The 19,202-nt window shown below is 43.5% G+C and overlaps 1 protein-coding gene and 1 pseudogene across 9 annotated transcripts in view; both read left to right on the top strand.

Moving 5' to 3' along the window:
- Positions 1–19,202, top strand: part of LOC147616205 (pseudouridine-5'-phosphate glycosidase-like) — a 92,963-nt gene that overhangs the window by 40,310 nt on the left and 33,451 nt on the right. For 4 of the 9 annotated variants that reach the window (XM_086777219.1, XM_086777218.1, XM_086777217.1 and 1 more), the window contains 4 exons: positions 6,106–6,216; positions 6,302–6,422; positions 6,541–6,651; positions 6,770–6,852. In XM_086777219.1, the coding sequence (XP_086633345.1) occupies positions 6,145–6,216; positions 6,302–6,422; positions 6,541–6,651; positions 6,770–6,852 (387 nt within the window). In that variant the 5' untranslated portion in view covers positions 6,106–6,144. Of the gene's footprint in view, positions 1–2,961; positions 3,185–3,803; positions 3,925–4,026; positions 4,429–6,105; positions 6,217–6,301; positions 6,423–6,540; positions 6,652–6,769; positions 6,853–19,202 lie in introns of those variants that run through there. The other 5 variants (XM_086777213.1, XM_086777214.1, XM_086777222.1 and 2 more) reach the window with 5 other exon arrangements.
- LOC147616206 (uncharacterized) lies at positions 6,864–11,470 on the top strand (annotated as a pseudogene).

The following is a 19,202-nucleotide window of genomic DNA, read 5'->3' as shown; positions in this document are numbered from 1 at the left end:
TTGCAACGGTTTATATCATCTGCCATATTCTATAATGATAGATTGCCGCCCCATCATCATATAGAAATTGAATTTTTGGATTCTCTATAAGTTTGGCTCGCTTTGCTTCTTTCCTTCGGATCAAGGTGGCGTCTAGTATATACATTACGAATCTTCTCAGAAGAACCATCTTTGTACAGTCACTAAGACTCACATGCACACACATAAAACACTAAGGTGGGTCAAATAGTAGAGAGACGACCATGAACAAGAAGTAGCAACAGGTAGTGAGGATGGAAAGAATGAACTGCGGATGCACATGAAGAAGACAGCCACACACTCCTTTTCACGACCTTGCAGCGCAAGCGGCCATCACCATCGTCTCATCAAGAGAGAAAGAAAGAAAGATATATTAACGTCTACAAAAGAGAGAGAGAAAAAAGGCCCACATCTCTTTTACACAAAAACTTATTACAAAAAAAGAGAGAGCCTAAGGTTTTTATTTCAAAGGTTTTAAGGGGCAGTTCTTGCGTGGTGCATCTTGGCAAAAAGAATCTCCTTCCGGTGGTCTGTTTCTTGAAGCACTTGGCACGATCTTTGAAGCTGTAGCTCTATACGGCTTTTACATTCATTGGCTTCAACAACCATATGACCAAGGGGCTCACTTATTGCTTCTTTGTTTCTTGCATATTATTGGTTAAAAATGGAATCTGATCACTCTGCCCCACAATCACTAGAATTTGTCCCTCTTCGCTAACAAATGCATGATTTGCGGGAGCAAATGAATTAATTTATGAATGATATCCACACTATTATAACACCTATAGTACCGCAGTCGACTTTGGATACCCATCCCTTGGGTAATCGTGAGGGTACACCGAAAAAGGGATTAAAGCCAAAACCTACATTACAGGATTTGAAACCACCAAATTACACTGACACTTTACCTTCTCACATGGATGATGTAGTAGATTAGTGGCTTTCTAAGTGGGAACAATGCTTTACTTTATGTGATATCACAAATGAGTACATTAGAATCCAGGATGCTGTATATAATTTAGAGGATGTGGCTCATCGTTGGAGGAGGAAAATAAGAAGGTAATCCCGAATACTTCGGAGGAATTTTAAGGATATGTTTATTCACAATTTTGTGCCACCAGATGAGCAGAGTAGAGTCCTTGATACTTGTTTTTTTCTCTCAAAAAACTCTTAGAGTTGAGGACTATGGAGACAAGTATCGAGAGGTGCTTATGGAAATTCTATAAATTTTTTCAGGTTTCTTACAAGTTCATAAATTCGCCTTGGGGTTAAATGACTTTGATCATTAGTGCATCGTGAGTAGTATCAAACTTTATCCAAAGCTATAGAAATGGCTTTAGTTTATGAAGATGGTCGAAAGGGTCAAAATCAGGTAGTGGGTCAAGTTTCCAAGTCTCATTTTATGTGACCTACTTATTGTGAAGCTTTGAGGTATACTAGTGGGCAAAAGGGAAAGGCATCTATGTCTAGTGTACTATAAAGACTCTTGCAAGAGTTAAGAGAAAGGTGTCAATGAAGAATGACCGCAGATCTTCTCTCACTCTTGAACAGTTTGAGAAAGCAAAAAGTGAAGGCTATTTGCAAGCATCAAAGGCGTGAATGTTCATTGAAGAAGCATCGCATAGCTACAAATATAACCACTGAGCCTATAGATTCAGATCATGGTGATGATCTAGAGGAAGATTTATTGGATGATACTCCATAGCAGACACCCCAGCATTCTTCTAGGATACTAGATCTTTGATTCAAGCCTCATGCAAAAAAGGTGAGAGAGGAGAAGAGCTCAAAATCAGCTAAAACAAACCTAGCTTGGCATACTATGTTTAACCACCCAACCATTATATATACCAGTGATCCCGGGCATCCAATGTGTACCTTACTGGCCACACACCATACTCATGAGCCCCCTGTGTCCTTGTTGGTATCCCCATGCTACACATTGTTGGGTCTTTGGCCTACAATAGTCACCCACAAATGTTACCTGTTCACACTTATTATTATAAGCGATGATGTGCAATAGTATGCTGCCATTGGTTTTTCCACGCAACGCCTGCGTGTCCCACGCATTACTAGTATGTAAATCCCACGTATCACGGTGTATGTGTCCCACGTATTGCCATGGGTAAGGGTCATAACATTCTTTCTCCCTTTTAGGAATCATCGTCCTCGATGTGATAAACTGAGGATAACGCTTACGAAACTGAAACTCCATTTCCCAAGTTGCATCTGTCAAGGGATGTTCTTTTGATTTTACAAGGAACTCGCGAAGAATACGATTTTGCAATCGACTTTCTCTTCGTTACAAGATCTGTTCTGGGCCATGATCTTCTCGATCACGTTCCTTCAAAGCAACTTAGTAGGTCAACCCACACGAAGCGTCTCAGTTCTATGAGGAACAAGTAGAAACACTTTCTTTGTAATCAAGCGGTTATGTATGCTAATCCCAAACGGATAGCTCGTTCTTTTACAGAGAGGGAGAAAGTGTCTCGACTTGTTCCTCGGAGCACTGAGATGTTTCATGCAAGTAAATCTACTAAGTTTACTAAGTTGTCGCGTAACCATGGAGGATTTTGAAACGAGTCCGAGATGTGGCTTATAAGTTACGGATTGTGGCAACGAAGGGCGGCGGCGATACACGAGGCAACAAAGGGCGGAGGGTTGCTGGCGCTGGGCAGGGCGGCTGGCGTTGCAGAAATAGCAAACGACTGGCATTGCAGAGGCTAATAGATGGCGGCTGGCGCTGCAGAGAGAGCAGACGGCGGCTGATGGCAGACAACGTACATCAGATGGTAGACAGTTGCGTAGGGTCCTCCTCGCTTCATCATAGTGCACGCAAACACGGTGTAACACCACCGCCCCCCCCCCCACACACACACACAAAGAAAAAGAAACTATATGCTTACATAAACTTTTCCTCCACCTATCTAGTGATAACTCCTGTAATCTCATGTCTATAACCTCACTCACACACACACACACACACACACACTCTTAACCTTCACTTTCACGCTCTACACTGTATAGTTGTGCGCAGCGTGCACACTTTGCAGAGTGTGTTGCTCCTTTCGTCTCTAACAGCTTGTATGTGTGATGGCACGATTAGCAAAGCATTTTTAGTATGAAGCGCAATTGGGTGGCGATACATTCGGCACGGTTTTGAGTTGAGGTGGGTTGCCCTCGCCGTTGATTTGATGATGTTAGCACTCCCTTCTTGTTACAATTTCCCTTCCTATAAATTACATATACGCACATGCATACATACATACACACATATGTGTATTCTTACAAACATCTATACACATAGTTAGAGACGTATATACATTTATGCGTGTATACACACACATACTTAGAGATGCATAATCACATACATAGGTATTTATATGCATGCACACATGAATATTTGCATGTATACACATACACATACACATACATATATAGGTATATACACATACATACATACATACAACTTGACTACTCATCACGAGGCTCAATAAACTGCACTAACCATGGGAGTAGGAAGACATAAATGTTAGAAATTGTGCATCTTAGTGTATTGGGGGTGTGCCCATTTATTGGGTATTTATCCATTTTTTCTCCTATTTAGCAGGTTGTGAGTTGTTGGCCAGCTTCTAGGGGTAGTCGGCCAACTTCCCAGCATCACTATATAAAGGGGCTTCCTCTATTCACTTGTTTATCCATCTAACCTATTCACGGGCACATGTTCTACACCATTTGCTGGTTGATATTGCCTTTGTAAAAGCCCCTTGCTAGTAGCTACATAACATGATGTTCATTGTCTGAGGTCTTTGTCTCTCCTTTGCTCTCCCCCTCTTCTATGTTTTGCTTCGGCACTGTGCAAATGTATCATGGTATCAGTTGCTAAGTTCACACTACAAGGCGGCGGCGGTGAGTTTCCTTTTCTGCAAGAAGTTCAGTGTTTTGGGAGCAACAAAAGGCTTGCGTTTTTGCTACATATGCAGCAGAGGGCTGCGTTTTGTGCAATTTTCTAGGTGGCTACGTTCTCCTCACCGCTTAGTGGCTGAAATTTCCTTTGGCTGCTGCGTTTTCATCTTGAAGGCTGCGTTTTTCTTCTAGGGTGCTGTGCTTCAGCTTTGGTGGCTGTGTTTTTTGTGGTGGCAGTAGCTCCTCCATCATCCGTAGTTGGTGGTGGTGCGTGGGCTGTGTTTTCAGCCCTGGGCAACAGTGGAGGTGTTTCTTCCCGTGTGCTTTAGCCTTGCCTTCGCTTGAGAGGGGGCTATCGGTCCTGTGTATTTGTTGTGTTGGTGTTTGGAGCAAATCTCTGGACAGCAGTTGGTGGTCCTCTTCTTCGCATGTGGAGCGTCACAGACTTGTGGCATCTTCAACCTGCCTCTTCTTCGATGGATCTACCTGCTTTGTGGGTGTTTTTCGGTAAGCTTTGATGGACTGTTTGCTATTGTCCAGCCCCTTTCTCTCTCAGTTTTGAGAGGGGGTTGCTTGTTCCTCACACCTCGTTCCGTTGGTGAAGTATTGGAGAATGGTTGTGGAGTGTTTAGATCATCAGCGGCACAACGGCTTGCTTGCAAAGGTGTGCTATTGCCATGGATATGGGTTCTCTCTTGGTCCATACTATGCATAATGGAGTTGATAGTTATATAGTCTTGTGGGTTGACTACCATGAGTATATAACATGCATGTTCCTAAAAGGTGAATTTGGGCATGTTCCTGGATTCATCTAGGTATATATATGTCTATTCTTGTTTCTTAAGAGCAAGTAAGGCTCCCTCCTAGAGTGGACAGGTTAGGCACTTGCTACATTGCAACAGACAAGATGGTGTCACTACTACTCTTCTGGAAAGTAGGTTCATTTGGCCAAGGATTGCAAGACCAAAGGTACAACCTAGGCCAGGACCAAGTTTTCAAAGACAGGCAATGATCATATGCAGGATGATGACTTTGATACTTCTAGTGTCCCCAAGGCTGCAAAAGCCAAGGAGGACCTGAATGTTCAACTTCTATAGTTATACAGATAGTTGTCCTCCATGTGCTTCCAGCCAGAGGAGGCTTGTGGGCGGGAGAGGGGGGTGTTAGTAGCTCCATTTTTTGGTGCATGGGATTCGTGAGTCGGAGTTCCAAGCATTAAAAATATCTGGCGAGACAAGTTCATTTTGGAGCTATGGACTGGATGTGTTCCACGTCTATTGCTTGGTGTAGCAGAGATTATGGACTGCATGTGTTCTAAGCTCATTGTTCGAGGTTTTTGGGACATGATGTGTTCACAGTCCACTGTTGGGTATTATGGGCGCGGTGTGTCCAACAGCTCATCATTTTATTCTTGGAGTTCACTGCACACTTGTGTGGGAATTCGGAGCCAAGCAAAGTTCCTTGCTGTTCGTGGTGGCATTTTGTTTCCAGGAAACAGGCTGGCGGGTGCTCTTTCTGAGGTGTATCCGGTACTGCGCAATACTGGAGCATCCATGGTTGCATCTTTATCAGCTTATCTTCTTCAAACTCTTGCACACTATGAGCTGCAGAGGGGGTGCTAGAAATTGTGCATCTCAATGTATTGGGGGTGTGCCCATTTATCAGGTTTTATCCATTTTCTTTTATTTAGCAGGTCGTGAGCTGTCGGCCAGCTTCTAGGGGTAGTCGGCCAACTTTCCAGCATCACTATATAAAGGGGCCTCCTCTATTCACTTCTTTATCGATCTAACCTATTCAAAGGCACATTTTCTACACCATTTACTAGTTGATATTGCCTTTGTAAAAGCCTCTTGCTACATAACATGATCTTCATTGTCTGATGTCTCTGTCTCTCCTTTGCTCTCCCCCTCTTCTAATGTTTCGCTTCCGCATTGTGCAACTTTATCAATAAAGAAGACATAATCAGCTTCCAACTGACCTTGCAGCCTTCCATGAAGTTTTTGGACAGTAAATTCACCGAACTTTACCAATAGGCTATCTATCAATGAAGCAGGATGTGTGCAAAAAAGCATAATCTACATATATATGTATATACACATATACTTATATACATGCATGCATACCTACATAAATACACATACATACATATTAATCATAACCTAGACTCCGTTCTTGTAATGACAGTGTAGGTGTAACATTGTCACACGCTAACTTACACCGATCATGGGTTCTGCTATCAAATCTCGGCTTGCAACTATACACAATCATCTCACTTCCTCTTCAGCTCCACTTGTTGTAAGTGTTGCTTTTTTTCTTGGCCATTTCATAACCAGTGTTAAGTTTCAAAATGACAAGTATTTGAGGAATCTTGTTTTTGCAGAAAAGCATGGACCTTGTGAAGATAGCAGATAAGCTAGGATTCAAGATCGAGCCAAGTGTGCACCACGCCCTTTATGGATCATCTCCTGTGGTTGCCCTTGAATCAACAATCATCACACATGGTAGGCAAAAAAAAGTAATAAATTCTTTATTTCTCTTGACGCAGCGCTGATCCTTAGAATATAAGTAGCACTTTCCTCAAAGAAATAATTTCAAAAAAGCCTTGTTTTTTACTTCTAGGAATGCCATACCCACAAAATCTCCAAACTGCCAAGGAAGTTGAGAATATCATCAGAGGAAATGGGGCAGTTCCTGCAACTATTGCCATAATTAGAGGGGTGCCATGCATAGGTAAGCATAGATTCTCTATTTTAGAGGCCTGTTTTTTGAGGCCTGTTTTTTGCTCTTCTGGATGCATCATGGTATGCATGTGCACGCTTGAACTCTTTTTATTTTTCTATCTAGCCAGGTTTATCTGCTAGGGAGTTAGAAGAGCTGGCTCAGAATGGGTCAAGCTTCACAAAGACAGCTCGAAGAGACATCTCTTATGTGGTATGTTGGTCACAAGGTTTCAGTATCATTTTCCACGGTTGTGCTTATCTGGTAGCAATCACAACGATACTTCACTGGATCCATTCCTTGCTGGTCAGCCACCTTTAAGCCTGGAAGGGTTCAATAAATGCTTCAGAAATCATGCTTTTTTGCACATCTCTTCCATCTATAGCCTGTCTGTAAAGGTCGGTGAATTTGTGGTTTAGAAACTTCAAGGAGGCTTGCTGCAGGTCAGTTGGAAGCTGATTATGCCTTCTTTCTGTCCTCCTACTCCCGTGCTCAGTGTAGTTTCTTAAGCTTCATGTGTTAGATGAGTAGTCGGCTTTGTATTCCGAACTGCCACAAAACATGGAGGGGTGGCACATGCTTGGCTTGTGCCCATGCACTGAGCAGTCAGCCTTGATCGATTGATTAAGGCTGACATCTAGTGAAATGAGTAGGATGGATTAAATGGTTGTTAATTTAGGCTCTAGAGAGATAGAGGTTGATATAGAGATTAGCATGCGGGAGGGTTTTATATACAATAAGGTATTATTAGCTTTATTGAATTAATTATAGGAAAATGCAGCTTGGTTTGGCTTTCAAAAAGCACATGGGTCTCTCAGTTCAAGTGTAGTACTATAGGGCTATGAATGTGTTAGTAGGGATAGATAAACAAGGATTAGACTTAGAAGACTTACGTGTAAGGATTAGATCCCTTATAACAAAAGTTTTTGCCTATAGATTAGAAAAGGATAGATGCAAGGCTTTATTAGTAGAAAAGTCAGCTTTGCATTTTGATTTTTCTTGGTTAAAAAGTAAAAATCAAGATGTAGATAAGAGAAAGAAAAGATTCACCAAAATTGTAGACAAAGATGACATTTGTGCTCGGTTAGATTTTCTCCTAGATAACCTTTATATACTCTTAGGCGACTCTTTATTTAAGCGAGCAATTGGTATTCCCATGGGTACCAATTGTGCCATCTTTCTTGCTAATTTTTATCTTTTTACTTATGAGTTTGATTTTATGGAATGCCTTATTTCTGCTAATACTTGTCCTGTCTTTCTTCACAAACTTTGTTATGTGAGTCGTTTTGTAGATGACCTCTTCGTTCCCGACATTCCTTCCTTTCGAGAGTTTTTGTATCTCAGTCCAAATTCCTTAGGTGGAGGGATCTATCCCAAGGAATTTTGCGAACTTAACCGCACCTCGAATAGCGATAGTTGTGCTTTTTTAGACCTTAAGATCTCTCAATCATCTTCAGGCTTCATAGTAGATATTTATGACAAACGCTTACAACCTGAATATGCTAACTTAAAGATCATTCGGGTGCCACACTTTTCTTCCAATATTTCTTATACAGCTAAGTATGGTGTTATTTGCTCTCAACTTTTTAGATTCTCTCGTCTTTGCTCTACTAAATTTGCCTTTATCTCTCAATCATGCCATCTTATTTTGTTGCTTATCGAAAAAGGTTATAGTTTCAATAAGATTTTGAAAAAGGTTCGTTCTTTCATGAATCATAGTAACTTTATCTTTGGTATTTCAACTTTTGGAATGTGTAAAATGTAAGGAGTAAGTTTTATAGAAGTGGGGAGCTGAAAAGCCCACTTAATTCATAATTCAATGCTCTTTTTTGTAAAAGTGGCTTGTTCTAGCTTAGAGTTGGATTTGTTGTTTTAACTTAGAGTAGGCCTTGTTTAGTATTTTCTTTTTCGCTCTAGCTTAATACAGACTTAGTTTGGTTCTTTCCTATGTTTTGTGATTGTTTGTTGTTATACCTTAGAGCAGACTTTGAGTGCTAGTGTCTATCATGGCTGAGTATGCCCATCACCTCCGGAGAGTGATAGAAACTCAGTTTGTTGGTTTTATAAAGCATGTTCTTTTGGACTAACCTTATACAAATGTGCACCTACGCTTGGGCACTGCTGACGTCAGTAGGGATGTCATAGCTTATTGTCCATGCTATACATGATAGAGTTGATGAACCTACACTTCATGTTCGGACAGACATTGGAGTTAAAGTGAAGTTTGACAGGCATAAGGCACTTGGTTTGCTTCAACCGTACTTGTTCCGGATCAGCCATGGGAGTCCATAGCTATGGATTTCATGATGGATTTGCCTAAAATGCAGCAGGGGAATGACGCCATATGGACCATCATAGACAGGTTCAGCAAGCAGGCTCATGTCATTCCTGTACGAAAGAATATTAAGCCTGAGCACATGGCGAGGATATTCTTGGCCCAGATTTTCAAGCATCATGGTATGCCAAAGACTATTGTGGGGGGTTGGAATCCAAGAACCACAAGTTTGTTTTGGTAGGCTTTATTTGATAATATGGACACAAAGCTGAATTTTTCATTAGCTTATCATCCACAGACGGATGGGCAGAGTGAAATTGCAAATTCAGCTGCACTTGATTTGCTCAAATGCTATGTGGCTAAGCGGAAATCATATTGGGAGAAGTACTTGCCTCTTGTGGAGTTTGCTTGTAACAAGATGGTGCACACCTCGACTAGGAAAGCACCTTTTGAGATTGTTTATGGCAAGGTGGTGTTTCCACCTATCCTTCAGACAAAGGATGAAATCTTTGCTGCGGATGAGTATGTTAGAGATCTAGATACAACTTTTTCACAAGTACGGACAGCCATACAAAGAACTCAGGAAAAGCATAAGAAAGCTGGAGATAAACATAGCAAGCAATGGATTTCAAAGAGGGTGATTGGGTGCTTCTCAAGTTTGAGAAGGCACGCCTTCGGAAGCAACCTAGCAAGGAAAGCAAGTGTCCAAAGTTGTCTACCAGGTACTATGGGCCATTCCAAGTATTGGAACGGATTAATGAGGTGGCTTTCAGGCTTGCTTTGCCTGAACATTGGCGCATACATAATGCTTTTCATGTTAGCCTTCTCAAGAAATATGTGGGTCTTGAGCCACTTGAGCCAGTTATTGAGGACCAACCCGAAATTGATGAGATTGAAGAAGTGCTTCAACCGAACATATTGTGTTTCATAAGGAACGGAAAGCTGCTGGTGGCAGGCTTTTCCGCAGGTTCCTTGTCAAGTTTAAGAGCTACCCCGCTCTGGATGCAAAATGGGTAGATGAAGACTACTTCAAGGATTATCCGGATCTTCTACAAGTTTATTTGGATGCATTTCAGCTGCGGACAACTGATTAGAAGCTGGGGAGATGTCATATTTCTTACTATGCACGTGTCGAGGAACACCATGAAAGGGTAGGTATAGACCTTGGTGTGTGTTCCAGGCATGGTTTAATACATGTGGAAGGACTCCATGGAAGAATTGAGATCTTGGTGTGAGCTCCTGGCATGATTGGTTACATGTGGAAGGGCTCCATGGAAGGATTGATTGATATCCTAGTGTGAGTTCCTGGCATGACTCAGTACATGTGGAAGGGCTTCATGGAAGGGTGGATACCCTGGTGAGAGTTCCTGGCGTGTTGATGAAGTCTCATGGAAGGGTGGACACCCTGGTGAGCATTCTTTATACCTGTATGGGTGGTGCTCGAGAAGGGTTGAGTACAAGATGAATAAGTTGGGAGATGGAATCCATAATATTATGCATAAAGTATTTGTGTGATGACATGCATGAATGACTTGTCTTTGACTGCCTGGACAATGCCTGGTATTTCTGCCTGTGATTGTCCATGGGCTCTGAGGACGCTTGCAAACCCTGTGGACGCGTGTGCGCATACCTGTTTGGGACTAAGGCAGTGGTCTTATGTGTTTTGTAGGTGGTAAGTGACCCCAAACTCAATTTACAGCTTATATTTTATTATACTAAGGTTTATGAGTGCAAGTGTTCACATACACTTAAATTTGGGCGGACAAATTATAAAGTGTTCACACACACTTATGTTTGGGTTTCCAATTTTTAAGGTGTTCATATCAAAAGGGACCAATTTTTAACAAAGCTTGGCCAATACTCAAAGTGGGCAGTCCTCTAGCCAAGAAAAACTCCACGAGTTGCTATTTTGGGGGAAGAGGGCCCAAATCAGCTAGGTGCCCCCCCTTCCCATCTGTTTTTTGGCAGTGGAGCATGCAAGGCTGGCAGTTGTGAGGAGGGCTTGCAAGGGAGCTGGAGAGAGCTGGTCGACCATGAACAGGGCTGCTTTATAGCTGGTCGGCTGCCCCCATAGGTGCTACAGGAAAAAGCGATTCTTCTCTCTCTCTGAAAGCAGGCGACCACTCCTGGCCTCTCTATAGGGCTGGTCGACTGCTGTACAACAGGTCTTTTGGCTGATTATTGATGCTCTGAAGGCCCGTGGTTCAAGGCAAACAGCAGAGCACTCACCTCATCTCGTGGGGTGACTTTTACAGCATGTTTGTGGGCTGAAAACAGGGCTGTGCAGTCCAATTCAGCAAGGTTCTTCACGACAAAATTAAAGGTAAATAGTCTTTACACCTACATGAAGCGTGTGGCTCAAGGGTGGAACCTTCGGGTGGCCAGAGCCAAGGTTTTCATGGCTGGTTGTTTGGAACAACATCATTGCTAGAGGGTGTGATCATGTACTAGAGTGTGGCTGTGCCCAAGAGGCTGTTGGAAGCTTGAGATTGAATACTCAGGCTACTGTTTGAATTGTTTTTCATGATATTCTGGATGTATCTGGTACTAGTTTGAAGAGCGTTTACTCTCTAGCTCCCGTTGTCTTGTACTGGAACACTCTGTTGGTAATAAAGATACCTCGAGGGGGGGGGTGGGGGGCGGTGGGGTTGGCCCCTAGTGCTGTGTCTTTGTGCAGATTTTTATATTGTTGTTTCAATGGTAACCAAGTATGATGATGATGATGTCAGATGCTATGTATGATGCCATGATGTTATGTATGGGATAAGGTTTTCTGTGTACATGCTTCCGTATTTGTGATAGCAGACTAGAAAGTCAACACAGCATTAAATGCAAAAGTTTCTCATGTACTTGTCCACCAAACATGCGACACTTGGAGTGCTGGTCGACTTGACTCTCAGCATCATATATAAGGAGCTAGTCATTTTCAGCATTTAGCAAGTCATAACTCAGTTCATAATTTATCATTTAGTCATAGCAAAGTAGAGAATATGTAGAAGGGGCCAGGTCAAGCCCTATGGAGCTGACCACAGGCCTACATCATGTACAAGCAGTAAGCAACCTTTTTGTACCATAGTAATACAGAAAAACTGACACCTAATCTCTCTCTTCTTCTGTCTCGTCTTTGTCCTAATCATAAGTAATTAGCATCATTGTTCTTAAGTATGGTTAGGGCTGTGAATCAGTACAGCAAGGTTTCCGTGCATGCAACATTGGTAGCAGAGCATTCAGGCTTAGCCCACTAAGCTATGTCCCAAGGAAGGTGCACAGTTTCAGTAGGAAGGATGCAGCAGGGTAGCAGATGGATTGGTTTTGCGGATGTAGCAGGGTAGCAGATGGATTGGTTTACTAGAGGATGCAGTCCTTGAGGGTAGGTACACAGACCCAGTACCTCAGTAAGCTCTTAGATTAGTTCCAAAGGCCTAGTAACAAGCATGATCAGTTCTGGCAGGTGACCCGGCACTGTGTCAAGGTTAAGGGAAAAGCAGGCATGGGGACAATAGTGAACAGATACTCAGTTCTTCATCAAAGACTTGGAAGTGGAGATCAGGAGTGAAGGTGTTCAGACCAAAAATATGAGTCAGTTAAAGTCAAGGTTAGTAGAAGTCAAAGTCAGTAAGCAGTGGCAATTCAAAGTCAAGTCCAGGGAGGAAGGATGATAGAGTGTCCCCCGTCATCAAGTTTAGCACAAGGGAATGTCACGTGCACGTCTGTGCCATGGCTAATCCTATGTAGGACCTGTCTTAATCCTTGACTAATCAATAGTTCAGTCATTCATCAGTCTCATCAGTGTAGCAGCATTATCATGAGTAGAATAAGCATCATCTTCAGTAGCATTAGCAGGCACATCATCAGCATGATCACCATCAGCACCAGAAGTACCATCTTCACCATCAACATCATCATCTACATCATCATCAGCAGGACAGTCCATGAAGGAGGATATGGGGCCTATCGGCTGGCAGCCACGGCCTGTCGGCTGGTAGCAAATGCTCCATACAAGTTGTCGGTTATTGGCAGCAGGTGTGGGCAGACCAGAAAGTCAATGCAGCATTAAATGTAGAAGTTTATCATGTACTTGTCCACCAAACAGGCCGACAGCCTGTAGTGCTGGCCGACTGGACCCTCAGCATCATATTTAAGCAGCTACTCATTTTTAGCATTAAGCAAGCCATAACTCAGTTCATAATTTCTCATTTAGTCATAGCAAAGTAGAGAATTGAAGAAGGTGCCCAAGTCAACCCCTATGGGATTGACCACAGGCCTACATCATGTACAAGCAGTAAGCAACCTTTTTGTACCATAGTAATACAGAAAACTTGACACCTAATCTCCACCGCCATCGAGCTACCTTTCCACGTGACATAGCTGAGGGAGACCTCTCGGCCATACTCTTCAGCCCCATGCTTGATATTTTGGAAAGTGGTATACCATCTACTCGGAGCTGATGTTGCTCTCATGTTTCTATGTTCTTAGTACTCCATGATGAGTTTCCATGGACAGTTTTGTATCACCCCCGTGAGATAGCTATGTTTATGTTTTCTTTCTGTTTTGTTTTCCATTCCATGATGAGATATGCCATGGACATTATTGTATCACTTTGATCTCATAGGCCCATTGGGTCTTTAGTAGACGCTTAATATATCTTTCTTTTCTTTCTTTCTCCTCTTTGTCTTAATCATAAGTAATTAGTATCATTGTTCTTAAGTATGCTTAGGGCTGTGGATCAGTACAACAAGTTTTCCGCGTATGCAACATCACCCCATATGGTGCAAATGCACTGAGACTTAAAAATTTGGACACCCTCAATTACCTATGTGCATCTAGCTCTCCAGATTTGCCATGTTGTAATATTGGCGACAATCTCCCAACCGGTGTCTGGGAGGTGGATAATGTGAGTGAGGAACATCTTGGAACAAACCATGCTGGGCAATACCTCTACGAATGAAAATAGTAGTGTCTGTATCATAGCTCTCGTAGAAAAGCTGCGGACCAGATTGGGAAAGCCAAGCAACTGCCCCCCGAGTAACATACATGGTGCAACCACTCAATTTGTCCTTAAGTTGGGGTAAAGAACCCCAAATACGATGTGTAGTGCTACATCCCCATAAACAATGCTGTATAGTCTCAGAATTTGCTGCACATCTCGGGTAGGTAGGTGCTACACCGTAAAACGATCTCCACTCATTGGTGGGGAGCCCACCATGTAAAAATAACCGAAAGAAATGAGAGATCTGGCTCCTTTTGTATGAATGCCAAAGCCGATGCCAATATCTGCGCTGTACTTGATAGCTTTGCATTTGAGAATAAATAATTAGGGATGCGTACATGAGGTGTTGATCCATGGCGACTCAAATCTCTAATGCATAAAACCACTTGACAATGATCTGATTTTGAAGTGCCTGTAGCATTAAAAGTATGGCCCCCTTTGTCAAGCACCCAATCATCCACATAAAACCGGTCTAACCGTGCATAAATACATCTTGTGTCATGGCCCTGTGAAAATGGAACAGCACAAGTGTGGGCATGGTGGTTGCTGAGTCAGAATATTGAATGATTCACATGGGGGGTGCCCGGACAGAGTTAATGATGTGTGGACATCCCTAGGTGTGAAGGGGGGGGAACTAGAACATTAAACTTTTAATGTTTATTAAAGTTGCCCCTAGGCCTTAGTGGCCCCTAGGGACTTTTAAAGTTTGGGGCCCTAGGATTATTAAGGAGAGGGGGCCACTCCACTTTTGGAGTGTGTGCTTCTCTCTCCTCCCTCTCTCTCTTCTTTTTGGGAAAAGGAGTCGTGGAGCATCCTTGCTTGTTCTCATGCGTGGAAAAGCAGGAAGAGGAAGAGTCGATTGAGAAGTTGTGTTGCTGCTGTTTTTCTGAGTGCAAATCAGCCGTACAGCCCTGTACGGACAGGCTGCTGCAAGTACTCTCTCTCTGGGACTGGCTGCGCACAGCTGGCTGCGTGTACATCTGCTGAACCAGGCGACTGTAGCAGGTGACTACCACAGGTGGCTGCTGGATTTGGTACAGGTCGTATAGCACTGTACGGCTGCCGTACAGTGTACGGACAGCTTTGGAGCAAGCAGCGTTGGACTGTGTTCAGGCGGGTACAGCTGAGAGCAGGCGCCTCATCTGTTGCAGGCGGCGCAGGAGACTAATATCCAGACAGCAGGCGGAATACTGCTGGTTACTGCAGGTACAGTCCGTATAGCCCTGTATGGACAGGTACAATCAAGTACAGATTTGGTATAGTGCTGTTTTTCAGATCTGTACAGCATATAGTTGGACACAAGGAGGAGGGTACAGACAAGTACGTACATGCGTGTGAAGCAGGGTTGTGGAAACAAGTGCCTGCAAGTAGAGATTGGTACCGTTGCTTCCTCCAGTGCAAATACACGGGCTGATTTTGGTAAGCTCCTCATCTGTTCATCTCTTTCTACTGCTTGATGTCTGTTGCAGATATGAGCTATCTGGCCCCTTGTGAGAGGAGGGGTATGGCAGATTGACAAGGGTTGAGACAGAGTTTGGACAGTACATGTATGTATGAGCTGAGATGTTGAATCATGTACTTGAGTTATGCCAGATGTATGCTCATGGCTGCCCTGCTTAGTGGTCTTGGCTGATCAGAGGGAGGCACAGTGTGTTGCTTTGAGACACAGATCTATGTGCATGTATCCTCTGTGCTAAGAGGTATTATGGGCCGTCAGATTGGACATACAGGTGTAATCTCTTGGCTGATTTTTGTTGTACTCAGCCTTTCATACTTTTGGAATTGAATAAAGAAATACCGCAAGGGGCGCCAAGCTTTGGGGCCAACAGGTGTCGCTTTGTTTTCAGATTTGGGCACTCTAGCCCCAATCTTTTCTGTTTTCATATCTAGACTACAAGTGGACGGGTGACTGCTAGTCTACCGCACTCTGGTTTCTATCAGAGGCCGGTTTCAAGGTTCTATTGCCGGGACCAATCATCAGCTTTCTGAAGGGGGTGAGCTCGTGGTTGCCTCGAAGAAAGCCATCGCTGAAAAATTCAGCAAACATGTTTGATACAGAGGATGAGTACTATCATGAAGAGGAAGAGCAAGAGACTTCTCCTGAGAGAGATGTATCCGAGGATATTCATGCAGGAGAACAGGCTGCAGATGCTGAGCCTTATGAGGATGTAACACAGCCAGAGGATGTACATGGTAAAGAGGATGATGATGCTCGGTTCAAAGATCGTTTGGCTAGTGTTATGGATGTATTTATGCAGCTCACACAGAGTGAGAGATTTGCTGAATTTATGAGATCCTGCACAGAGCCCGAGAAAAAGAAGAAGAAGGTTCGTTCTAAGAATCTTCCTCAGGGTCATAGTGGTGCCATCCCACAGGAACCATCTTTTGGCCAGTTTCCGAATATGCAGCATGCTTATGGTGTAAACTCTCAGAGTTCCTTCTATGGACAGCCACCTATTCCTCAGCAGAATATGCATCCAGGTTATTTTGGTGGTGGCTCGGTGTTCCAATCTATGACTGGGGGTTATCCTCAGGGAGGCATGGGTATGCACGGGCCTTTTGGAGCTAATTTTCAGCCTGGTATGCAGGGGAATATGTATGGTGGTATGCAGTCCGGTATGCAAGGAAATATGTTTGGAGGCATGCAACCTGGGATGCAAGGCAATATGTTTGGTGGTATGCAGCCAGGTACGCATAACGGAATGTTTGGAAACATGGCTGGAATGTATGGTATGCCTGGTATGGGAATAGGAAATGTTGACCCAATGATGGGCATGAATGTTGGGGGCAGCAATCTTGCGAAGCCACTTCCATATGATAATCTAACGCCTATGGGAAAGGCGAAGGATTACAAGGAAGGGGGAGCTGCAGTGAAGTTTGATACATTCAGTGGGGCCAAGGATAAACTTAAAGCACTTACCTTTTTACAGCAGTTTGATGCTGCTTTTTCTGGTGGGAATTATACAGAGTCCTCTAAGGTGAGGAAAGCTGCCACTTTTCTCAAGGGCAATGCTTTGCAATGGTGGTCTACTCTTCTTTTGCAGGGTATAGCACCCACCACATGGGTCCAATTTAAAGAGGTTTTCTCTTCCGTATGGCTCACATCTACATTTGAGGTGGATGTTATGACTGCATGGCACAAGTTGGATGCTTCAAAGTGTGAGAATTTGGAGGATTATAACAAGAAGTTTTGGGAAGCTTTACTCCCAGTGACTTCTTATCGTGCGGTGCCATTATCTGAGCAGGTAGAGAAGTATTGTTGTGGGCTGCCCAAAGAGGTACGAGATTATTGTATAAAGACAAGAGTAACGAACATGTCACAGATGATTGAAAATGCTATGACAGCTAATGCGTTACTCACTGGAGGTTCATCTGGGTTTAAAGGCAGTAAGAAATTGGGCAAGAAAGCTGAAAAATTTGGGCATGCTTCTCGTGATGCTAAAGGGTCTTCAGAGACAAAGTATAAGAAGTTGCCAATGCCCAAGAGGACTTCTGAGGAAAGACAGGCTTTGAGAGATGCTCATAAGTGTTTTTACTGTACTGAAGAGGGACATATGTCATTCAATTGTCCCAAAAGAAAGTCCCAGGACTCTGACAATAAAGGAGAGCCCAAGTCAAAGAAACCAAAGCCTTCTGCAGGCTTAGTTCCTGATCTTGTGGGGGAACAGCCAGGTGGTGAAGCTACAGAGTTGTGCAAGGCATGGGGCAAAGTGAGAGATCAGAATGCCTTGATCTTCTTTGACACAGGTGCTAGAGCCAACTTCATTTCACCAGATTTGGCTGGCCGATTGGGGATTTGCGCAGAGGAGATGGGGCCGTTACATGAGGCTAATATGGCTTGTCCAGGGTATGCAGAACCCGTTACTCCTATCATTGGGAAGCTTCGGCTTCATTTGCAGGGTTATGTGGACAGCGAAGAGTTCTTCATCATGCCTTTGGATGGCTGTGATGTTTTGTTGGGGATGCCATGGTGCCACAGGGTACATGCGGTGGTGGATACTTACAATAGGAAAATCACTCTGACTCATAGAGGGAAAGAACATGTATTGGATGTAAAACTCAAAGGGGAATCTGTTCCTATTGTATCCGCTTCGGCGATTTCGTCAATAATGAAAAAGCATCTTTCCGCGTACTTGATTTATGTAAAGGATGCACAGGATGATGAGTCTAAGTCTAATTTGTCTATGTTAGATAAGGACAGGACTGATTTCTTATGTGGGTTTCAAGATTGTTTTTCCGAGTCATTGCCAGGAGAACTTCCTCCTGAGAGGCCAGAAGATCATGCCATTGATCTGATTCCTGGTAGTACTCCACCGAATAGACCGCCGTACCGTGTTAGTGCAGCCCAACAGGAAGAGATTATGAGTCAGGTGCAGGAGCTTTTGAATAAGGGGTTGATACAGCCTAGCTCATCACCCTTTTGCTCACCTGCACTCTTGGTGCAGAAGAAGGATGGTTCTTGGCGCATGTGTATTGACTACAGGGCGCTGAACAAGAATACCATTAAGAATCGATTCCCCATACCGAGGATCGATGACATTTTGGACCGCTTACAGGGCTCCACAATTTTTAGTCGTATTGACTTGAAAAGCCGGTATCATCAGATACGCATTAGACCCGAGGACGTGCATAAGACAGCATTCCGAACCACGTTTGGATTGTATGAGTTCTTGGTTATGTCCTTTGGTTTGACAAATGCGCCTGCCACATTTAACAGAATGATGGACAGGATTTTCAGGCCTCATAGAGAGTTTGTGGGCACATTCTTTGATGATATGATTGTGCATTCACAAACTGAGGAAGAGCATAGAAGGCATTTGGCCATTGTGTTTGCAGAACTCAAAAACCATAGGCTGGTTGTTAATGGCAAGAAGAGTGAGTTCTTTTTGCAGGAGATACATTTCTTGGGGCATATTGTGTCTGGCATGGAGTCCGTATGGATCCAGCAAAGGTGGAAGCAATACTTAATTGGCCAGCTTTGAGGACCGTGCATGATGTACGCAGTTTTCTAGGATTGTGTTCCTATTACAGGCGGTACATACGGCACTTTGCTGAAATTGCTTCGCCTCTTCATGCTTTGACGAAGAAGGCAACTCCGTTTAGATGGGCTGATCGGGAAATTACAGCATTCAAAAAGCTCAAAGAAAAGCTTACTTCGGACCCAGTATTGGTGTTACCGGACCTGCGAAAGGCTTTTGTTGTCCAGTGTGATGCATGTGGAAGTAGCATTGGTGCAGTTCTCATGCAAGAGGGACATGTCATAGCCTATGAGAGTAGAGTATTGCAAGATGCTGAGAA

This window comes from Cibotium barometz, chromosome 38 (assembly GCF_041138505.1).
Source record: "Cibotium barometz isolate CiBa-2024 chromosome 38, ASM4113850v1, whole genome shotgun sequence".
In the NCBI taxonomy this organism is placed as follows: Eukaryota; Viridiplantae; Streptophyta; class Polypodiopsida; order Cyatheales; family Cibotiaceae; genus Cibotium; species Cibotium barometz.
This window is presented reverse-complemented; position numbering and strand designations above follow the sequence as displayed.